The sequence below is a fragment of the Salvelinus sp. IW2-2015 genome, linkage group LG13, assembly GCF_002910315.2.
Source record: "Salvelinus sp. IW2-2015 linkage group LG13, ASM291031v2, whole genome shotgun sequence".
NCBI lineage: Eukaryota > Metazoa > Chordata > Actinopteri > Salmoniformes > Salmonidae > Salvelinus > Salvelinus sp. IW2-2015.
The window spans coordinates 9,477,429-9,498,667 of NC_036853.1; the positions used below are offsets into that span (position 1 = coordinate 9,477,429).

The following is a 21,239-nucleotide window of genomic DNA, read 5'->3' on the forward strand; positions in this document are numbered from 1 at the left end:
TTAGGCCCCTCAGTAGCTCTCATCGTCTGAACCCAGGGCCCCGGCTCAGATCAGACTGGGGCTGGGCAGGCACTAAAGCCTTACAAGATGGCTGCTAGGCTGGGGCCGATGGCACTCTGACTGGAGAATGAAGGCTGTGGGAGAGATAGGGGCCAGCCAGACTGAGCCTATATGCATAAATAAAATAAAATAAAATTGTATTGGTCACATACACGTGTTTAGCAGATGTTATTGCGGGTGTAGCGAAATGCTTGTGTTTCTAGCTCCAACAGTGCAGTATTATATAACAAGTAATATCTAACAATTTCACAACAATACACACAAGACACACAAATCTAATTAAAGGAATGGAATTAAGAATATATAAATATATGAACAAGCAATGTCAGAGCGACATAGACTAAGATACAGTAGAATAGATTAGAAAGAGTCTTAGAGCAGGGGTACTGCCCTAGGATCAGTTTTGCATTTAATATCGTAAGGAATGCGATCCTAGATCAGCACTCCTACTCTGAGATGCTTTATGAATACAGGCCCTGGGGCTTAGATTGATTTGCCTGGCACTTCTACAGCCTGAGCCTTGGTACTATTCCTTGTGCATGTGGCAGCACTCAGACCAAGCCCTATTACTGACTCAAGCCCTCTGGGCACAAGCCCATCAGAGATACACATCTGAACGTGGTTGTGGAGGAAGACATGTTCCACACAACAATTGAATTGAGTTACTTATAAACTGTGCTTTAATTTTGTGCTGCCATTAGAAGTTTGTGCGAGACGGAGGGAGTGAGAGAAGCAGCATGTCATTAGAAGCGGAGCCTGGACCACCAGTCTGCATCACAGTGGGAGATCTCTTCTAGTTGTCTGATGAGAAGGTAGGATGAGAGGGTAGGAGCATCCTGTGGCTGTCTGCCACCAATATGACACAGTGTTCCTCCCAAACTGTATTGAAATAATTTTTCTGTGATAATCATCCTTCTCCAGGAATTCCTTGAATACTTTTTATACCCTAATGTAGTGGTTCCCAACTCCGGTCCTCGAGTAACCCCAACAAAACACATTTTTGTTGTAGCCCCGGACAAACATAGCTGAATCAACTAGGTGAGGGCCTGATGATTAACTCACAAGTTGAATCAGATGTGCTTGTCAGGGACTACAATAAAAATGTGTACTGTTGGGGGTATATGAGGACAGGAGTTGAGAACCACTGCCCTAACGTGAGATATAAAGCAGAAAAGGTAGGAAATTACATAGTTACTTTTTGCACAAGCTTTTTAAAAGTAAAATTGTGAAGTTGGCTCTATGATTTGAAAGTGTCAATAATTGTCAAGAGAAATTGTATGTTTTGAATGTCATTGCAACATAAGGTACAAGATTTACACTCCCCTCCGTATTTATTTGGAATGTGAAGCTAAAATTTGACAACATACAGCATTTTGGATTTGAGATCAAATGTTTCATATGAGGCAACAGTACAGAATGTCACCTTTATTTGCTGGCATATTTTCATATATATATCTTTTACCTTTTAGAAATGAAATCCCTTCATGTATCTAGTATTTTTTTATGTATATTTTGTTGTTCATAAGTATTTGGATAAATTCACTTATACTGTATTAAAGTACTCAAAAGTGTATTATTTGGTCCCATATTCCTAGCACGCAATGACTACATCAAGCTTGTGACTCTACAAACTTGTTGGATGCATTTGCAGTTTGTTTTGGTTGTTTTTCGGATTATGTTTTGTCCAATAGGAACTGAATGACATTAATATAGACCTCTTGTGTCATTTTTTAGTCACTTGTCTTGTAAATAAGAACAGCAGATGTTTCTGAACACTTCTACATGAATCAAATCAAATCACATTTTATTGGTCACATACACGTATTTAGCAGATGTTATTGCCGGTGTAGCGAAACGCTTGTGTTCTTAGCACCAACAGTGCAATTGTATCTATCAATTAATGAATCCTGAATAACGATGAGTGAGAAATTTACAGAGGAACAAAGATCATTAATCATCACTACTATGTACGATTACAGAGCAACATTTACACATTTTAGCTTCACTGTCCAAATAAATATGGAGGGGAGTGTATGTCATTATATGATTGTCTGGGGGCTCCCGAGTGGCGCAGTGGTTTAAGGCACTGCATCTCAGTGTAAGAGGCGTCACTACATACCTGGGTCGATTCCAGGCTGTATCACAACCGGCCATGATTGGGAATCCAATAGGGTGGCACACAATTGGCCCAGCGTCGTCCGGGTTAGGGGTAGGCCGTCATTGTAAATAAGAATTTGTTCTTAACTGACTTGCCTGGTTTAAGAAGTATGTGTCTGTCTGTCTGCTGCAGTCAAGTTTGATCTGATTGCTACAGTAGGTAGACAGAGCTGTAGCTTGCTGTTGTTGTAGCATTTAGCATGTGCATCAGACTGTAATCTAGGGTCACATCAAAGCCCAGTGAGCCAGACAGAAACACGACTCCACTAATGGGAGTGTGATCAGAGCTGGGCTCTGATCAGGACCCTTCTTCTCAGGAAACCCTCAAATTAGCAAAGGAGGAGACATGAAAGAGACTCAATATTGAGGAGACTGCCTGTCTGTCTACACAGAAGAAATACGCCTACACTGGTTCCCCTGAGTAAAATATGAATTATAAACATTCTTGATTTCACATGTCATATTTAAATGCCAGTCAATGTTTCAGAACTTTGTCTCAAATATAAATGTGTGTTTTATGTACTTCTGTCGTTACAGAAGTGTTCTCAAAACAATGGCTCACAAGAAAAAAATTATATATACATGAATACATAACTGCTCAGCAAAGTGGCTTATGTGAACTAATCAGCAGGAGGTATTTCTAATGTAAAAGTCAATAGATTTAATGGCGAAAATAAGCCCCGGAGACTGATAGTTTTGCATTGTAATGCCTTGGCTGTGATTGCTCTCATAATGCCACCCGCCTCCATTCACTATTACCCTCTATGTCTGCAGTCATCACAAAACTAGCTGTTGTCTCCTCTCACACCTCGTCCCAGCCTCTTTGATAGGTAGTTGATAACAGTCTGATGGGGCTGGGCTGGTTGTATATATAGAGGGGGACCACTGGCACAGAGAGACATTACCTTTCCTGCAGCAAGCAACAGCAGCACCTGTCTTCTCCTTAATTTGATTTTCAGTCAGGACTTTGTTTCTCTTCACTATGGATCTTTTCTCCTTCACCCTGACTCTCCTGGTTGTCCTGTCCCCAGCCTGGGGCTTCGACCTGGGTCAGTCGACCCGCTGCGTGCCTATCCCCCACCAGATGAGTGTGTGCCAGGACGTGGGCTACTCGGAGATGAGGCTGCCTAACTTGCTGGGGCACAGCAGCCTAGAGGGCGAGGTGGTTCCCCGCTCGGAGGACTGGAGACCCCTGCTGCAGACCGGCTGCCATCCCCAGGCCCAGGCCTTCCTCTGCTCCCTCATCGCCCCCGTCTGCCTCGACGCGTAAGTCTGTAGCTTTTGTTTGCCTTTTACCTATACATGTCCTCTTCTATCTTTCTATGTCCTTTGTGTGTGTGTGTGTGTGTGTGTGTGTGTGTGTGTGTGTGTGTGTGTGTGTGTGTGTGTGTGTGTGTGTTGTGTGTGTGTTGTGTGTTTTGTGTGTGTGTGTGTGTGTGTGTGTGTGTGTGTGTGTGTGTGTGTGTGTGTGTGTGTGTGTGTGTGTGTGTGTGTGTGGTGGTGTGTGTGTGTGTGTGTGTGTGTGTGTTGTGTGTGGTGTGTGTGGTGTGGTGTGTGTGTGTGTGTTGTTGTCCAATACTAGGCTGCTCTCTTCCTTCTCTGTCAACTTGGCTGTTCTCTTTGTCTATTTCCCTGTTACCTTCCCCTTGAGATCATCCCACTGCTAACTCCTTCTCAAGAGGGAACTATCCACTCCTCCATCACTTATATTTCACCGTCGGTGTGTTTACAATGGAACATGACCCCGTGTCTGTCTCTCCATCTCCAGTTTTATCCAGCCATGCCGTAGCCTGTGTGTGGCCGTCAGGGACAGCTGTGCCCCAGTACTGGCCTGTCAGGGCCACATCTGGCCAGAGGCGCTAGACTGTGACCGCTTCCCTACCCAAGAAGATATGTGCCTGACCCCCCACCCCAAACACAGCAACAGCCACCTCGCCAAAGCATTGCCTAAGCCTGCATGCCAAGCATGTCCTTCCGTGGAGGAGCACCCTTCACTGAAGACAGTTCTGGACGCTCTGTGCCAGGATGATTTTGGTAAGCATGTGCAATAATGTACTGTATGTATGTGTATGTTTGCATTGATTAGTATGTTATGCAAGTTTATTAGTGTGTATATTTGTACCATACATATGTGTGTAGTTCTGTCTCAGCTAGCATACTCACCTTCTGTGCTCTCTCTCCTCCCTCAGCTGTAACAGCCAAGCTGTCTCGCCGGCGCCTGCCCTCAGGGGAGCCAGAGTTTGAGGTGGAAGGCCGGGTAGAGTTTATCCGCCAGGGCCCCCTGCTTCCCTACGACACCCAGCACCTCCTCCAGCAGTGGCTGCTCATCAACCTGCCCTGTGCCAACGTACTGGTCCGGCCCGGCCGTGTTCAGCTCTACCTGCTGACCGGCGCTGTGCAGTCCGATGGCACCCTGGCCCTCACCCGCCTCTTCCCCTGGCACAAGAAGAACAACAGCATCACAGTGGCTGCGCGCAAGTGGAAACACCACAAGTGTTGAGTGACTGGATGATAGGAGTGATATAATGAAAAATATGATCTCTGTTGAATCTGTGTTGCTTAGAATGGCGTCCTGAGTAGAAGGCCGGTTGAGTATATGATGTTTTCTGAAGTTACTGACTTGATGTCAGAGGTGTTAGAGCTGGACTCTCTCATTGGCCCTCTGTTGCCCTCTGCTCCTTCACAGTAGCTCAGCTACAGCACACAGTAATAGAATGCACTCTAAAAACTGTACATAGTAATAGCTAAATGTAAATTATTTCTAAAGAGTATTATTTTCTATTTAGATAATGCCGCATTTATGTGTTTTGTATGTTGGATTTTCCTGTTAAGTGAGTAAAAATGATACGATAATAAAATGTCAATATTTAACCTATTTCTATTGAATTAGTGTTGGTTATTCTATATGATTCATACAGCATGTAAAATAGCCAGAACCGTACAGCCAAGTAGGTGAATGAAGAATGGTGCAGGAGTGCAGGATGTCCAGATAGTGAATGGATGAGAAAAAGACAAAGTCCAAAAATAAAATTGTCTTACAAACAACACAATTCCAGCATAACATGGTTGTACAATGTTACATTTAATTGGCATTTCATATTTGTAAAATCTGTCATTTATTTGATATTGTCCCTGAAGTCCTTGGTAGGAAGCACTATCTTTATTGATGTACTGTATTTTTGTGTGAATATTAAAGGCCCAGTGCTGCCCAAAACTTGTGTTTTATATATATTTCCACACTTTGAGGTTCGAATAATACTGTGAAAATGATAATGTCATTTAAGTGTAAGAGCTGGTTGAAAAGACGTTTTGGCCTGCCTGGTGACATCATCAGACAGTATAAGTTAATAGACCAATAACAAAGAGAGTTTCAAACCTCTCTGCCAGTAACAGCTAGTTTTCAGGTTACATATCCCGCCCATTAGGCTCATCCAATTAGACCCCTCAGACCACTCCCACACAGTCCTGGCAAAATTCTAGCTTGAGAAGTTGTTCTTTGCTTAGAAGCTATTTTTAACCATTTTAATTAATAACAGTAGGGTACATAATTGTTACACATAAATAATTTTATATTGAGATAAAAATGCCTGCATTGGGCTTTTAAATACTATAACTTATTACGGTTGTCTTGTATTACTATTGCATACTCAACATCTTGAATATTAACATGGAATGAAGAAATCAGCATTTAATGAATCATTTTATTTACAGAAATTGTTTCAGTTAAAAGAGTAAAATAAATATTCTGAATACAGTCTTACATGTTAAAGCATTTGTACATGGTTGTGTGTAGCTGACTAACCTTCAGTTTGTGTTTATATACAGTGTATGATATAATAAAGTATCCAAAACACTTGTAGTCAGTCTACAAAATGTTACTACACAATAGCAATCCACACAATATTAAAATGACAAGTATTTTCTTGTTATGGAGTGTTAGTCGTTTTATCCAATGCTCAACGCCCATCTTTCAGTCTCTCATCCTCTCAGGGGTCAGAGGTCATAGTGTGTCTGTGCGGACTCAGTAGCTGTTTCAAAGTCACAGGTTCCTTGCATGACTCTTTCTCTGTGCATGACTCTTTCTCTCTTTCTCAGGTTCCTTGCATGACACAACTCCTGTGTCCGTGTCCTGCTGCTGTGATGGTGAGCTGTCTGATGGCGTGCCCGTGCTCTCTGGTGCCCCTTTGTGTTCCTCTTCCTGGTTGCAGGCCCGGGACATGAGCTCCTCCATGGGGGAGCGGCAGCTGTGGCCCTCCTTCTCCTTACAGTTCCTCCACTTCATTCTCCGGTTCTGAAACCAGATCTTCACCTACAGTAGACACACAGGTCAGTGAGAGGTTCATTTTGAGGTGCCAGTTGTTTTGTTTAGTCAAATCTAAGACTATGATACAGCAGAGAGCATTATCTCTATTTATTCAGTCTGTTTGAAGTGCCACAATTAAACTTTTCTAAGTAGTGCCACAATTATACTTTTCTAAGTAGTGCCACAATTATACTTTTCTAACTTAGACAAACACTTAAAGCATATGCAATTATAGTCTACTTCTCTGCTTTTCAAATCTAAAATAAGAACAGAAATATCTTCTTCCAATCAAACATTACAGCTGTTTTAGTAACCACCTCAACTACAACTGAAATGTTGACCACTTTCTCCGTTCTTTAGACAAAAGCTTAGAGGGTATGACATCTTGGTCTACTTCTTACAATTATCACAGTAGTGATAGCAGTATTGTAATAACATTTTAAGATGAGGGACATTTACAATAGAAGTGACTCTAGATATTTACTAAATCTAGGCTGGAGCACCCAGACCCAGTAAGATGTGTTTGCATTCAATGAAGAGGTGAGGTGGGGTTGTAATGGTGACCTCCAACCTAGACTGTAGATACAGTATATGGTATCCTACCTGGGATTCCTTCAGGCTGAGTTCTGCTGCCAGTTTGTTTCTGTCTGTCTTGCTGATGTATTTCTGTCTTTTGAACGTTTTCTCCAGCTCCTTCCTCTGCTCATCCGAGAACACCGCCCTCCTCAGGATCCCTCGCCGGGATTTGGGGCTCGTATCCGGGGACCACATCGGAATATAGGCTCCCTCTGGAAGGTCAGAGGTCAGAATCATTCATATTAATGTTTGTATTCCAACTAAAAATAACCTGACTTGAGGAAAGGCAAATGTCATTTTTTTGCATTGGGTTATTATGGATGAGTAAATTCATTTTCATTGACATATGTTCTCTGTTGCATGAATGCAATGGAACATTGCCCTACTAGATACAAGTACCAATATTTTAATATGGAAATGGATGTAATGTGAACGAAGTCAATAACAAGAAAGTATTTTAATACACAAGACAAATGTATTACTGTATATTCCCACATCAAGTGGACTGAAATAGAAAATCATCCTAATTAATGAATGGGCATTTTGGTATTCAAATGCATTATTACTCTGGCTATCATATCCAGTCCAGTCCAAAGCACTGAATACATCCTTATACTGATTATATAAAAAAATTCTACGATTTTACTGAGTTACAGTTCATATCAGTTAATCAGTCAATTTAAAAAAATGAATTTGGCCTTAATCTATGGATTTCACATGACTGGGAATACAGATATGCATCTGTTGATCACAGTTACCTTAAAAAAAATGGGCCTCACCATGAGCCTCAGGATCTCGTCACAATATTTTTGTGCATTCAAATTGCCATCGATAAAATGCAATTATGTTTGTTGTCAGTAGCTTATGCCTGCCCATACCATAACCCCACCGCCACCATGGGGCACTCGGTTCCCAACAATGACGTCAGCAAACCACTCGCCCACCCGACTCCATACACGTAGTCTGCGGTTGTGATGGCGGTTGGGCGTACTGCCAAATTCTCTAAAATTACATTGTAGACGGCATGTGGTAGAGAAATGAACATTCAATTCTCTGGCAACAGCTCTGTGGACATTGCTGCAGTCAGCATGTCAATTGCACACTCGTTCAAACAACATGGGACCAACACGTTTTGGTCAGTGTAAAAGGCTGGCTCACTTCGTCACTCACTATCTACATGGGTTGTGTCCATTTTCCGTCAATCTTATACACACTTACTCTCCACTACTTACTTTGCATCAATCTGTCTAATTTAACAAAATGGGGGTGACTAAAGAGAGAATGGAGACCCATTTTCACAGAGGAGAAAGAGATTTGGTGAAGAGCAATCCCACACTGCCTGACTCACGCACAACAAGAGTCAAGTGGAACATTTGACCAAATCCCATTGAGCAATGCCTTTTTAATCTGTACGACAAATCTGCACACAGACCACCTCTGGTGTGCGAGTAACCGGTTAGATGCGCTCCTCAGGCCTCAATGGCTATCACATAAATGGAGTTTTAACAGGTCACTCCCAAGGGCTTCATGGTCTGAGCGCACAACCCTGAAGGTCCTGCCACAAAGGCTGTTCATTGAAAGGACACTACTCGCTGGCTCAGCGTTCCTCACTAAATATTTTATCTTGCAGGTATGGGCCCGGTTCTATGGGAAGATGAGCTCGAATAAGTCTATACACTTTCATTGAGTGTTTTATGTTCCAGTCAGGGGACTGTAAATGGCCAGGAATGAGAGTGAGTTGACAGGAGAAAGGAGGGAGTCGGGAAACTGGGTTCTTTGGCCACACAAAGGGTTAGTGGGCTGTTCCCGGGCACAGCCCCCTTTCTGCAGAGGAATGGCTGTGTTTTCTGTGTTTTTGTGCTTCGCAGAATTCATTGCTGCGGGGAAAAATTGCAGCGGGGTCGCGTGTGGATGGTGGAGTGAAAGTGCCGATTGGTCACGGCCGGGCATGGCATTGTCCTGTTGCTGGGCACTGTGGGAAAGTGTCAGCCCACTAAGAGGGACCAGGGGGTATTTACTGAGGGATGCTATTTGCTGCCTCACTTGTCAGAAGTCACAGGACTTAGCAACTAGCATCACAACCCTGACAGAAGTTAGGATAAATCGATGTTGTCCACATAATGAGACGTTCCCTATGAAAAGGTTAGTACAGACTTCGCAACAAATGCAATTACATAATATAATTCAGATCCATATTCCAGGGGATATAGATTCTGGTTTGATCTACATTTTTCAGATAATCAGCTACAGGAAATCATCTTAAGAGCATCATTATAAACACAAACAATCCCTTCCTTTGGCAGGATCATAAACAGTTTCCTCAGACTGGACCAATTATCACAGTTGGATCAACTATCAGCCAAGCGTTCCTTTTTGCTGAGGCTGAGCTCAATGCCACTGAGAGGCAATAAAAATGTCACACCGAGACCAATAACAGACTGTTACAGTGGCATCTCACTGATCATTACAGTCCTAATCTGACAGAGACAAAATGTTTATTAGCTCTGCATATTTGAGTGAGTCGGTGTGTGTATCTATATGAGTGCAAATGGAGGCCTCTACGGCCATAAAAGCCCCCCCACCACCGCTCCATAACCTCCTCCCCACCCTACTCCCTGGGTCTAAATAGCTGTGAATGGTCATGAATAGCAGTGCAGAGAGTTGAGTGGAGAATGAGCTCCCTGGCATTGCATCAGTAATTAGCCGTAGAGAGTATAGGAAACCCTGCTGCTAATGCTTAGAGAGGAGCTGAGGCATCGCTGATGAAGCATAAAACACTCACCGGAGAAGACAGACGGAGGGCTGGACCCACCACAGCACACTGCTGCCAGCACATACTGAGGGCCCCGTAGAAACACACTGCTCAACAGGCCTGTAGAGAGGAGGGTGGGAGGGAGTTTCATTAAATTACACTGTAAATGTATAATAAATGCTGGCAGGTGAAAATCCATGAATGAACTGTGGTGGAAGTATATATATTTTTCTGCTAAACCATCCACTCAGTGTAAAAACAATTACATACATCATGTTTTGAGTAGCCAAATGATTATCGTCTGGAAATGAAATGTATTAAAAATAAATTAATGGCTGTAGTGAAATTAAATGTGGTAGAACATAACAGCATTTGGTTATACAGTATGTCATTAAAGGGGCAATCTGTAGTTTGCTACATTCATTTTTGGACTTATAAATTAATGATACACACTCAATGATTCTTTAAGAATATTATATATGTCTCATGAGCTTAGTTCAACTGTTGTACCCCATCAGAAAACAAAATATAAGCTTGTCTTATTTGTTAAAACTATAATTTGATAGCATGGACGGTTAGTCCTTGCATCCATAGCTCTGTCTAGGAATTTGAGAGTGGTTACATTTCTCCAGACCTATCCCTCAGCTATTTACCAAAACAAGGGCGGGGACATTTCTTTGTTATTGTTTCAACTGTTGATTGCCGTTGTAATATTCTGCTTTGACTGGGATTAACACAATGTTTTACATGTGTAGTGCTATGTTATGTCTTATTTCTTAGAATAGATCTTAAACATGAGCCTTCTTCTGTAAACGTTTTGATAAATACAATTTCTAATGTTTTAGAATTATATTTACAAAAAAGAAAGCAAATTAAGAAAAAGCCAGTACAGTGCATACATTTTTATCTGATATTATCTTCCTAAAAATAAATATTATATCTGAACTGAACACAGGAAAGACAAATAAAGTAAGATATTGTAGTGTTTGCACTTCCTTAAAGTAGCTTTTTAATGATACATCTTTATAAAAATGTTTTATGTTATTTCTGGAAATACACTAAACTTGATTGACTCTGAATGATTCAGATCATGTTAAATAACTGGTTTGGTCAAATGGGAAGAACATCTTTTGTCATTAGACAAGATATATTCAAAAAAGTTTGTTACAATCTATACACTAAACAAAATCAGAAACGTGCATTTTCCCCAAGTGTGGTTTCAAATATCTACAGTCTAGATCTCACAATCAATAATATGATAGAATAGCATACATAATACTCATCATGATGTTTTGTATCATATGAGGCTTTTACCTGAGTGTGACCGAGGAGGAAGCCCCCTGTCTTTGACTCGTTTACAGTTCTGACTCTGGCCCTCGTAGACAACATGCTGAGGGCCCCAGGTTCTCCTGTGGTGGCCGGTCAGGGGACCCCTGAAGAACCCACCTGTTGGTCCATCTGAGTTGGGCGAGGATGAGGAAGAGGACGGCCCCGCCGAGCGCAGCAGATTGTCGATGAGGAAGCTCTTCCCTGATCTCCCAAAGCCTGGGTGAGTAGGTGAAACTGCCGCCATATTCATGCTCTTCTTCCCGCTCTGCTTCTGTCCTGCGATCATCCCCTTCATGTGACCCTAAGGAAAGCTCCCTCACTCACCTCACAGCACAGCAGTCACAGGGCCAAGTAACACAAGTGACTCCAGTCTGAGCTATAATCCCTCCAAGACTAAACAGGGCCAACTTCATTAAAGTACCAGGAAAACAAAAGTTCTCTCTAACTCTCTTCTTCTCTGCTGTCCTTCTCTTCTCCAGGGTCTGCAGTTTGCTCCGGGGCTGCCTTGTGATTGGCTAAGAGGCTCTAATGTGATTCTCAATTCAGATAAGACTGGGTCCGTTCTGGAGTGGCAGAAGGTGTGTCCGTCTCCATTCATTATGTCAACTTGCCTATTAAATGATAGACACCCGAGACAATGGACTGCTGGCCAAAGTTTAACGTGGACCAAATGTATTTCTCAGTCTTGCAGTAAATAGTTTTCTATTTTCTGCAGCCACCTTCAGAGCACCCATTGTGTCCCATAGAAAGGCATGGAGGCAATTAAATAGTTGCAGCTTCGTTCACACAGTGCATAATAATGTTATTTGGTTTGGTTTGATCTAGGTCACCGTTTGTGTTAAGTTTGTTGCACGACGACCAACGAGGAAAAAAAAGTTAATTCCCACATAGAATGTGATTCTGCACATTGCGTTCTCATTAATACATGTTTCAAAAGTCAATAATTGTATAATTATTCTGATGGTGTAATACTGTCCAAGTGTGACATAGAACTGAAATATCCTTGACATTTAAATGAACATTTTTCCCCCTTTGTTTTCTAGTCAAATGTCAAACTTATCAGGTCATTCATATTCAACTTCTGACTCTATGAACTCAAACCAATTAATACCTCTTTCAGTTTGCCTCTGTAATGTCCTAAGTGCTATTCCCCAGCCACTTCCCTCCTCTTTTCAGTGACTATTTGGACCACTCCACTATGGCTTGTCACTCACACATTTGACAGGCCTATTGGTTCCTGCTTGAGATAGAAAATTACTCTGCCCCCGGTTGCCAGATTCTGTCTGTTTAAAAAAAGACTTACCGTCCAGCTTGACAGAAATATGCACAAAGCTGATACAGTACTGTATGTGAAGGATCTACAGCAGTTAACGCCAGGTTCTGATGTGGACGAAAGGGAGAGACTTTGTAAGAGATCAGAACTATAGACTCTACTCCTACTGTACTGTGGAGTTGAAATATCAAAGATCAAATTAAGTGGTTATGTGGGAAGAATTAGACTAGCGGCTGCAGTTTATCACTGTATATAATATTGCAGCGAATTCCATAGTAGCCAAACTGGGACTCAAACCCAGACCTGTTGTTATACATTCATTGAATTTCAGAGGCACAGTTGAAGCCTACAGACACACAAACACAGTGAGGTTGCGTGTGGTATATATTAGCCAATGGGTGGCTGGCGTCACGTGTAACCATGTAACCCTGATCTGACTGCTCCTGCTAATGATACTCAGCCTCATAATAGAGGAGCTGGGGAAAAGGAGGCCGACTGAAATGAAACAAAATTGGGGGACAGTAAACAAGCATGTCCGGGCAGGGAGAGGGGGGGTGCACGGTTCGGGGGACACCTCATGCTGGGCATGGAAATTGCTCCAGACAGCCGGGCCCATTGTCTGGCCACCAGGGAGCCAAAGGTTGCTTGTAATCAAATTTGAGGTTTTATATTCCCCAGACTAGTGGAGAAAGCGACTGTGGTGTCTCGTGTGAGGGGTGTTAGTGGGCTCAGGCTGTGCTATCTACCTCTGTGTGTACCTAATGCGGGTTTACATGCTCCACATGGGCCGCTGTTTGTGATACTGCCATAGGCTTTTGTCTGGTGCGGAAGGGAGCCATTTGTTCATGACACAGTGAAGCACAGGCTGAGCCACAGGCAGCAGTGTGAGACGATTAATCTCCACATAAATAGATACTGCAAAAGCAAAGTATTACATTCATAAAGCACACTGCAGCTCTTAGGATAATGGCTGCAAGATGAGTGCTATGTTGTTTGTGTAAGAGTGGTGTCATTTGAGAAGCTGATGATGTAACGTGCATGTTTCTTTGAGTTGTTCCATTTCAGCTCTGTACCAAAGAGGGTTATTTCCTTGATGATTTTGACTACACTTATAAACAAACGGATTGTGCGTGGCTTGTAATCTTGTAAGACTTGATATTTGGTATGAAAAGCATCGTTAGGATTCACAACTTGTTAATGGGACAGACTCCGTAGGTAGCATTCCAAGGGAGGGAGGTATAATTGAGCCATTGGGAATGCAGTTCTTGAAAATACCCTGAAAGCAAGTTCATGTGAATTTATTTGATGTCCATTCTACTTTCTATTGGAGGGAAAAAGTGGGGTCCCCCATTCAGAGCTCCACAATGGTCCTGTTGAGATCCAGCACTGTGCAGACCAGCTGAGCTCCTTTCTGTCCCTGGCCTCTTAAAAAGATACCGGGCCATTACACACTCAATTGATATTCCACCACTCGAACTTAATATCATGAATGGAGGGCCAGACTCTATGAATCAGAAGACAATGCGCTTAGCTTAGCAGCAAACTGGCACTTTGTGTGGTGTCTGTGGCAGCAGCGAGGAAGTGTCTAATGTGAGGCTCACAATTGTGCTTCTATAGAGTTCTAATGAGCTTCAGCGTGGAGGATGAATGGTCAAGCCCATTCAGAGCCAGCTCTGTGCACACCCACACAATGGAACCCAGATGAGGGGAGGCAGGCAGGCACTGCACTGCAGGAACACTGCCAAGCAAAGCTATGACAGTCTGTAATATATAGCAAGACAACGAGAAAGAGATATATCAAATATAACCCCACGCTGAATACCCAGTGGGCACACCACGTCATTTCAACGTGGATAATTGGGTAATATCTGGTTGAGACGTTGATCAATGACATTACAACCTATATTCACCCACTCAAACAGGTGTTAGAATTAGATTAATTTAGATAAAAGTTGGACACATGTTCAATATGTTCTCACTATGCTTTCAACCATCTAAAAAGCACAGCCAAATTCCAGTGCAAAAAAAATTAGGTCTGATTTTTGGTTTAGTTGTCACGCAAATGTCTATCACTGCGCCTTCAACCATTTAAAAGCAAAGTTCAAAAGGGAATACAATGTCAGATATTTCGTTTATTTATACAACAGATGAATGTGTTATTACTGTACTTCATCTAATAGCAGAACCAAATGACCCGGATTACAGTTGAGAATACATTAAAAGTACACGGTGCAAGCTTTATTTGATTACGTAAGAAGATATTTATAGTTACAGTAATGTCAAATGAATGATTTATATGTTGATTTCACATCTCCATCTCAACCAAAAATCAAAGACAAAAATTGGACTAAATCAAATCAAACTTTAAATGTGCTTTAAATAAAGTTTGATGTGATTTAGTCCTATTCTTTAACTTACATTCTTGGTTGAGATGGAGACGTAAATCCAACATATCAATTATTAATATGTAGACAAACTGGAATTAAAGACAGACTAAGTCAGTTGCACAGATGGAACTATCCAAGCAGATGTTTCAAATGTTGACATTTGTCTGTGTTGACAACCACAAACAATATCATTAAATATCATTACATTTGAAATCAACCAGAGCTTGAAACCCTAGCCCTATTGTATTGTCTATTTTTTTGTTGAATTCTGTGTTGAATTGAAACAAAAGCTGTTGATGACTTTGCAAATACTATATAAAATAGCATCATTGATGATATATGAGTGAGAAAGTATGGTCACATTTCATTTGCTTTGTTATACCTACTCTTTGGAATGACTTTGCAACAGTGAATCTGTTTCGTTTTTAAGTGGTGATCTCTCAACGGTCACTCTCAAGATAGCACATTGGTAGTAGTCAGGTACAAATATCATTGCAGGGCTGGGCTTGGTTAAACCCTGGATGGGAGACCAGATGGTAGCTGTAGATACAGTAGATCAATTCTCCAGTAGGAGGACCTGCCCAGCCTATTGCTTGTTTTCTGATAGAAGATATAACGTTGACGATCTGAAAGTCACAATTTCAACATATTTTATGCAAGGTTTGTCTATGTTGAAATTTGGTTACCATGATGACATAATCCTTTGGTTGAAATGTCACCCTCAAAACAACAGTTGATTACTTTTTTCAAATCCAATGTATTCCCCGCGTAAATTCCTCGTCACAATATGTTGACAAAGGACATTGAAACAACGTTGATTCAACCAGTTTGTGCCTAGTGGGTAAATACTGAAATGTGTGGTTTCATTGTTTTGACTGAATTGAATGTACATATATTTAGCGTTACTGTCACTTATGTGACAGTAACGTGTATGTGTTATTATAGTAAACAAAGAACAATGTTATTTGTTTGAGCTTACCATGCAGGGAGCTCAGCCATGCACACCCTGATGTGACTGAGTCACTATTACAGACAGTAAGTAGCAGTTTCTGACGTGTGTGTGTGTGTGTGTGTGTGTGTGTGTGTGTGTGTGTGTGTGTGTGTNGGGGGGGGGGGTACCAGGGGGTCTACTGAGGGATTATATTTGCTGCCTCACTTGTCAGGAGTCAAAGGACCTAGCAACTAGCATCACAACCCTGACAGAAGTTAGGAGAACTCAATGCTGCCCTCATCATGAGACTTTCACTATGAAAGGTTAATACAGATTTCACAATAAATCCAATTACATAACACAATTCAAATCCATATAGATTCTGATTTCATGGAAATATTTTCCATGAAACCTACACTAGATAATTTTAGGAGCCTCATTATATAAATAAATCCCCTCCTTTGGCAAGTTGGAACATTAGCAGTTTGGTCACACGGATTCAATTATCACAGTTGGACCAACTATCAGCCAAACTGTCCTATGTGCTGAGGCTCAGCTCACAGAGATGCAATACGAATGTCACACAGAGACCAATAACAGTTACAGTGGCATACCACTTATTATTACAGTCCTAATCTGACAGCGACGAGACGCTCTGCACACTTGAGTGGGCCTGTGTGCGTATCTATATGACTCCAAATGGTGGCCTTAATGGCCATAAAAGCACCCCCCACCCCGCTCCACAACCTCCTCCCCACCCCTAAATGGTCTAAATAGCCGTGAATGGTCATGAATAGCAGTGCAGAGAGTTGAGTGGAGAATTAGCTCCTTGGCATTGCATCAGTAATTAGCCGTAGAGAATATGGGAGACCCTGCTGTTAATGCTTAGAGAGGAGCTGAGGCATCGCTGATGAACTATTAAACACTCACTGGAGAAGACAGGTGGAGGGCTGGACCCACCACAGCACACTGCTGCCAGCACATACTGAGGGCCCCGTAGAAACACACTGCTCGACAGGCCTGCAGAGAGAAGAGAGAGAGGAGAGGGGGAAGGAGGAATAGAGAGAGGGGGAGAGAGAAAGAAGGGGGAAAGGGATAGACAATATGGAGAGAGGGGGAGAGAGGGGAGGGGGTAAGTTAAAGTAAAAAAATTACATGGGCAGAGAGACATATAAGGTGAATTTCAGAGGAAACACAGGATCTCTTTAAGTGGGTTTTATTACACCCCCAGCCCCGCACACTTAATTATACAGGATTTTATATACTGGAGTTTCCTGGTAGATTTTCCCCACATGTTCCATTATTCTCTACAGTAGCTCAAAGGAAATAGGAGAGATACTTAATGGTGCAGTTAAGAGTGCCTCTCTCACTTTATAACTACTGGTGGATGCTACCCACTTTATATGTAAACTGAGTGTACAAAACATTAGGAACACCTGCTCTTTCCATGACGTAGTCTAACCAGGTGAATCCAGGTGAAAGCCATGATCCCTTAAATCCACTTTAGTCAGAGTAGATGAAGGTGAGGAGACAGGTTAAAGAGGTATTTTTAAGCCTTGAGACAACTGAGACATGGATTGTGTATGTATGTGTGCCATTCAGAGCATGAATGGGCAAGACAAAAGATTTAAGTGCCTTTGAACAGGGTATGGTAGTAGGTGCCAGGTGCACCGGTTTGAGTGAGTCAAGAACTGGAACACTGTATCCAGCCAACTTGACACAATAGTGGGAAGCATTGTATTCAACATGGGCCAGCATCCTCGTGGAATGCATTCGACATCTTATAAAGTCTATGCCCCAACGAATTGAGGCTGTTCTGAGGGCAAAAGGGCTGCAACTCAATATTAGGAAAGTGTTCCTAATGTTTTGTACACTCAGTGTATATACTGTAACGACCCTGGGTTTATAAGCGCGGAAATCGACTCTGCCGCACGAGCATGCTTTTGCGGCACAGTCGATAGCGCGCCAGACTTCGGGCTAGAAGGTCGAGGGTTCGAGACCCGCTCCCTGCCTGTTTCATTACAATACTGTATTCTAGTCAAGGCCTATCCTATAAAACCTCTGCTGTACACACCTTTTCTATTCATATACTGGCCATTATGTCTATACACACCATCATATTTATTTTATTTTTCTTTGTGTGTATTGTGTGTATTGTTTTGTATTGTCAGGTATTAATGCACTGCTGCAGGAACATAAGCATTTCGCTGCACCCGTGATAACATCTGCTAAATATGTGTATGCCACCAATACAATTTGATTTGATTTGAGATGGAAGCTGGTATGAGATACATTTACGACATGTGGTGTGTAAGCATGTACATTTCTCTGTGCCAAAATCTATTCATTCAATACAAATATTACATATTGCATGTTTTGGGTAGTCAAATGGTAAACATTAGAGGAGCAACTAAAAAGTTTTAAAAAATGACTCTGACTTTCATAATTGTCATGTGTATAACTACTACGTGTTATCTTTTAGAATGGTTCTTATTTGTAGTAAATATACATTATAACCTGCAGATGAAGTTTCTAATGTTTTAGAATTGTATTTACTTTATTATTGAAAGTAAAACACATAAAGAAAATGTCAGTCACACTTTATTTTCTGGATAGTCCATCTGTAGATGCTCTACAGACGGTCATACTATCAACAAAATGATCTGTTGATAAACAACTGCTGGCTAAGTTTATGGTTAGGGTTAGGTTTAGAACAAAGATTAAGGTTAGGGTTAGGGCTAGGGTAAGGGTTACGTTTAGGGTTAGAATAAGGATTAGGGCTAGGGTTAGTAGATAGTTAGTTGAAATATTACTAATAGTCTATAGAGCATCTGCAGATGGACTATCCAAATAAAGTGTTACCTAAATGGCAGTATATCAAATGGAGTTTGTATCTGATATACTTTTCAGACATTGTGAACTGAAGGCATGGGAGAATACGTTGATAGGATGAAGAGGTCACACTTGCTTACAGTGTCTTTTTAATGACAAATCTATATAAATAGGATTTGTTCTGAACAATAAGTATTTTCTGAAAATGTGCTTTAGTTCGACTGATTCTAAAGGTTTCAAATCATGTTGCATGTATTTTGACATGAGGGAGAGTCGAAACAACTGGTTTTGTCAAATATAAAGCACATACATTTTTTATAAATATATATATAAAATCAAATCACATTTCCCCCATGTCTGGTTTCAAGGGCCTACACATTAGATCTCACAATCACTAATATAATATAATAATATCATCATGTGGTGTATTATATACCATTGTACCTGAGTGTGGATGAGGAGGAAGCCCTCTGTCTTTGACTCGTTCACAGTTTTTACTCTGGCCCTCATAGACAACATGCTGAGTGCCCCAGGTGCTCCTGTAGGGGCCGGTCGAGGGCCCCTTGAAGAGCCCACTTGTTGGTCCACCTAAGGTGGGCGAGGAAGAGGATGAGGAAAAGGATGGCCCTGCCGAGCGCAGAAGGTTGTCTATGAGGAAGCTCTTCCCAGAGATGCCAAAGCCTGGATGAGTAGGAGGTGATCCTGCCGCCATATTCTCCTTCTGACCACCGATCATCCTGTTCACTGTGACCCTAAGGAACGCTCCCTCACCCGATTAAGGAAACCCCCACACCTCTCTGATTCAGAGGGGTTGGGTTAAATGCGGAATACACATTTCAGTTGAAGGCATTCAGTTGTACAACTGACTAGGTATCCCCCTTTCCCTTTCCCTTTCACTCACCTCACAGCACAGCACAGCCCATTAGTCTCAGCAGTCACAGAGCCAAGTGACAGAAGAGACACAAATTTGAGATATAATCCCTCCAAGACTCCCTAGACCAGGGCCAACTTCATTAAAGTCCCAGGAAAAGAAAAGCTCTCTCTCTCTCTCTTCTTCTCTTCTCCTTCTCTTCTCCTCCAGGGTCTGCACTTTGCTCCAGAGCTACCGCGTGATTGGCTAAGAGGCTCTAATGTGATTCTCAATTCAGATAAGACTGGGTGCATTCTGGAGTGGCAGAAGGGTGGTCCGTCTCCATTCATTATGTCAACTTGCCTATTAAATGATAGACACCCGACTGCTGGCCAAAGTTTAACGTGCACCAAGCATATTTCTCAGTCCTGCAGTAAATAGTTTTCTCTTTTCTGCAGCTACCTTAGAGCAGCCATTGTGTCCCATAGAAAGGCATGAAAATTAAATAGTTTGCAGCTCATTTGTGCACACAATGCATAATCATATTATTTGGTTTGGTTTGATCTAGGTCACTGTTTACGTATTCATTTTGATGCAAGATAACAGAACTAGAAAAAAAGTGAATTCCAACAAAGAATGTGATCCTGTACATTGCCTTCTCATGTCTTTACTTTTCAAGAGTTAATCATTTTATAATTATTCTGAAAGAGTAATACTGTGCAAATTTGACGTAGAATTTAAATATCTATTACATTTTTTAAATTAAATGTTTTGGTCAAGAACGGAATTTGATCGCAATTACACTTAACTTTAATTGACCACCAGATACAGAATACGAATGTTGTGAATGACCGATTCATCAGGTCATTCATATTTCATTTTTTACTCTATGAATTCAAACCAAATTAATACGTCTTTCAGATTGCCTCTGTAATGGTCTAAGTGGTATTCTCCCACCACTTTCCTCCTCTTTTTAGTGACTTGGTTGGCCTGCTATGGTTTGTCACTCACAGACTTGACAGGCCTATTGGTTCCTACTTGAGATAGAGAATCGATTCCGTCTGTTTTAAAAATACCTTCCGTCCAGCTTGACAGAAATATGCACAAAAAAGCTGTGAAGGATCTACAGCAGTTAACGTTAGGGTCTGATGTGGACGAAAGTGAGAGACAATGTAAGAGGTAAACATTGATAGAACTGTGTAGTTGAAATAGTATTGGTTATGTGAGAAGCAGCTGTATATAATACTACAACAAATTCAGGGCACAGGAGGTTGTTGGCACCTTAATTGGGGAGGACAGGCTCTTGGTAATGGCTGGAGAGGAATGAGAGGAATGGTATCAAATACATCAAAAACATGGTTTCCAGCCGTCCTCCCGTCAGCAGCCTCCACTGATTCAGGGGAAGCCGAACTGGAACTCGAACCCGGGTTTGTTGTTATAGATTTATTGAATTTCAGAGGCACAGTTGAAGCTTTACAGGATATACATGGTATAGTACTGTATACACTGTCCAATTAAATGTTTACTTGCAGGTTCCTTCTCGACAATGCAAATACAGCAAGAAATAATAAAAGATGAGAATATGAACATAAAGTAAATGGTTCAGTAGAATAGACTAGACATTTTAGAATAAGTATAATACAGGAAGGCACAATTTATAGTGCAATATTTACACGTGTTTTGGGGAAGGGGGGATTGGGGGGCAAGTGTTTACATTTTGCAGTATTGGCAATAGTTGTGATATGTGTGGAGCATGATTTTATATGTGTATGTTTGTGTGTGTGTGGGG

The 21,239-nt window shown here is 41.7% G+C and overlaps 2 protein-coding genes across 4 annotated transcripts; one reads left to right on the top strand and one right to left on the bottom strand.

Annotated features, from left to right (window-relative positions):
• Positions 1–3,286: 3,286 nt before the first annotated feature.
• Positions 3,287–5,144, top strand: LOC111971822 (secreted frizzled-related protein 5-like). The gene is made up of 3 exons (XM_023998631.2): positions 3,287–3,483; positions 3,986–4,251; positions 4,407–5,144. The coding sequence occupies exons 1-3, from the start codon at positions 3,302–3,304 to the stop codon at positions 4,715–4,717; spliced, it is 759 nt and encodes a 252-aa protein (XP_023854399.2). The 5' UTR covers positions 3,287–3,301; the 3' UTR covers positions 4,718–5,144.
• A 760-nt stretch (positions 5,145–5,904) lies between these two features.
• Positions 5,905–19,671, bottom strand: LOC111971584 (homeobox protein DBX2-like). Of its 3 annotated transcripts, XM_023998427.2 has the most exons (5): positions 19,502–19,671; positions 19,045–19,397; positions 16,699–16,788; positions 7,124–7,308; positions 5,905–6,526 (listed from the first exon to the last, which is right to left on the bottom strand). In XM_023998427.2, exons 2-5 carry the CDS (start codon positions 19,334–19,336, stop codon positions 6,257–6,259), a joined length of 837 nt encoding a protein of 278 aa, XP_023854195.1. In that variant the 5' UTR covers positions 19,337–19,397; positions 19,502–19,671; the 3' UTR covers positions 5,905–6,256. The 3 variants fall into 3 exon arrangements, with proteins under 3 accessions (XP_023854195.1, XP_023854194.1, XP_070302217.1); XM_023998426.2 differs by having other exon boundaries at positions 19,045–19,670; XM_070446116.1 differs by lacking the exons at positions 16,699–16,788; positions 19,045–19,397; positions 19,502–19,671 and adding exons at positions 9,879–9,968; positions 11,163–11,668.
• Between the last annotated feature and the right edge of the window lie 1,568 nt (positions 19,672–21,239).

Coding starts and splice junctions, on each gene's coding strand:
- LOC111971584 (XM_070446116.1), bottom strand. CDS start 11,472: ATGAAGGGGATGATCGCAGGACAGAAGCAGAGCGGGAAGAAGAGCATG. Junction 9,969..11,162: donor TCCTCCTCGGTCACACTCAG/GTAAAAGCCTCA, acceptor TCCTCTCTACAG/GCCTGTTGAGCAGTGTGTTT. Junction 6,527..7,123: donor TCAGCCTGAAGGAATCCCAG/GTAGGATACCAT, acceptor TGTCTACTGTAG/GTGAAGATCTGGTTTCAGAA.
- LOC111971822 (XM_023998631.2), top strand. CDS start 3,302: ATGAGTGTGTGCCAGGACGTGGGCTACTCGGAGATGAGGCTGCCTAAC. Junction 3,484..3,985: donor GCCCCCGTCTGCCTCGACGC/GTAAGTCTGTAG, acceptor CTCCATCTCCAG/TTTTATCCAGCCATGCCGTA. Junction 4,252..4,406: donor TCTGTGCCAGGATGATTTTG/GTAAGCATGTGC, acceptor CTCCTCCCTCAG/CTGTAACAGCCAAGCTGTCT.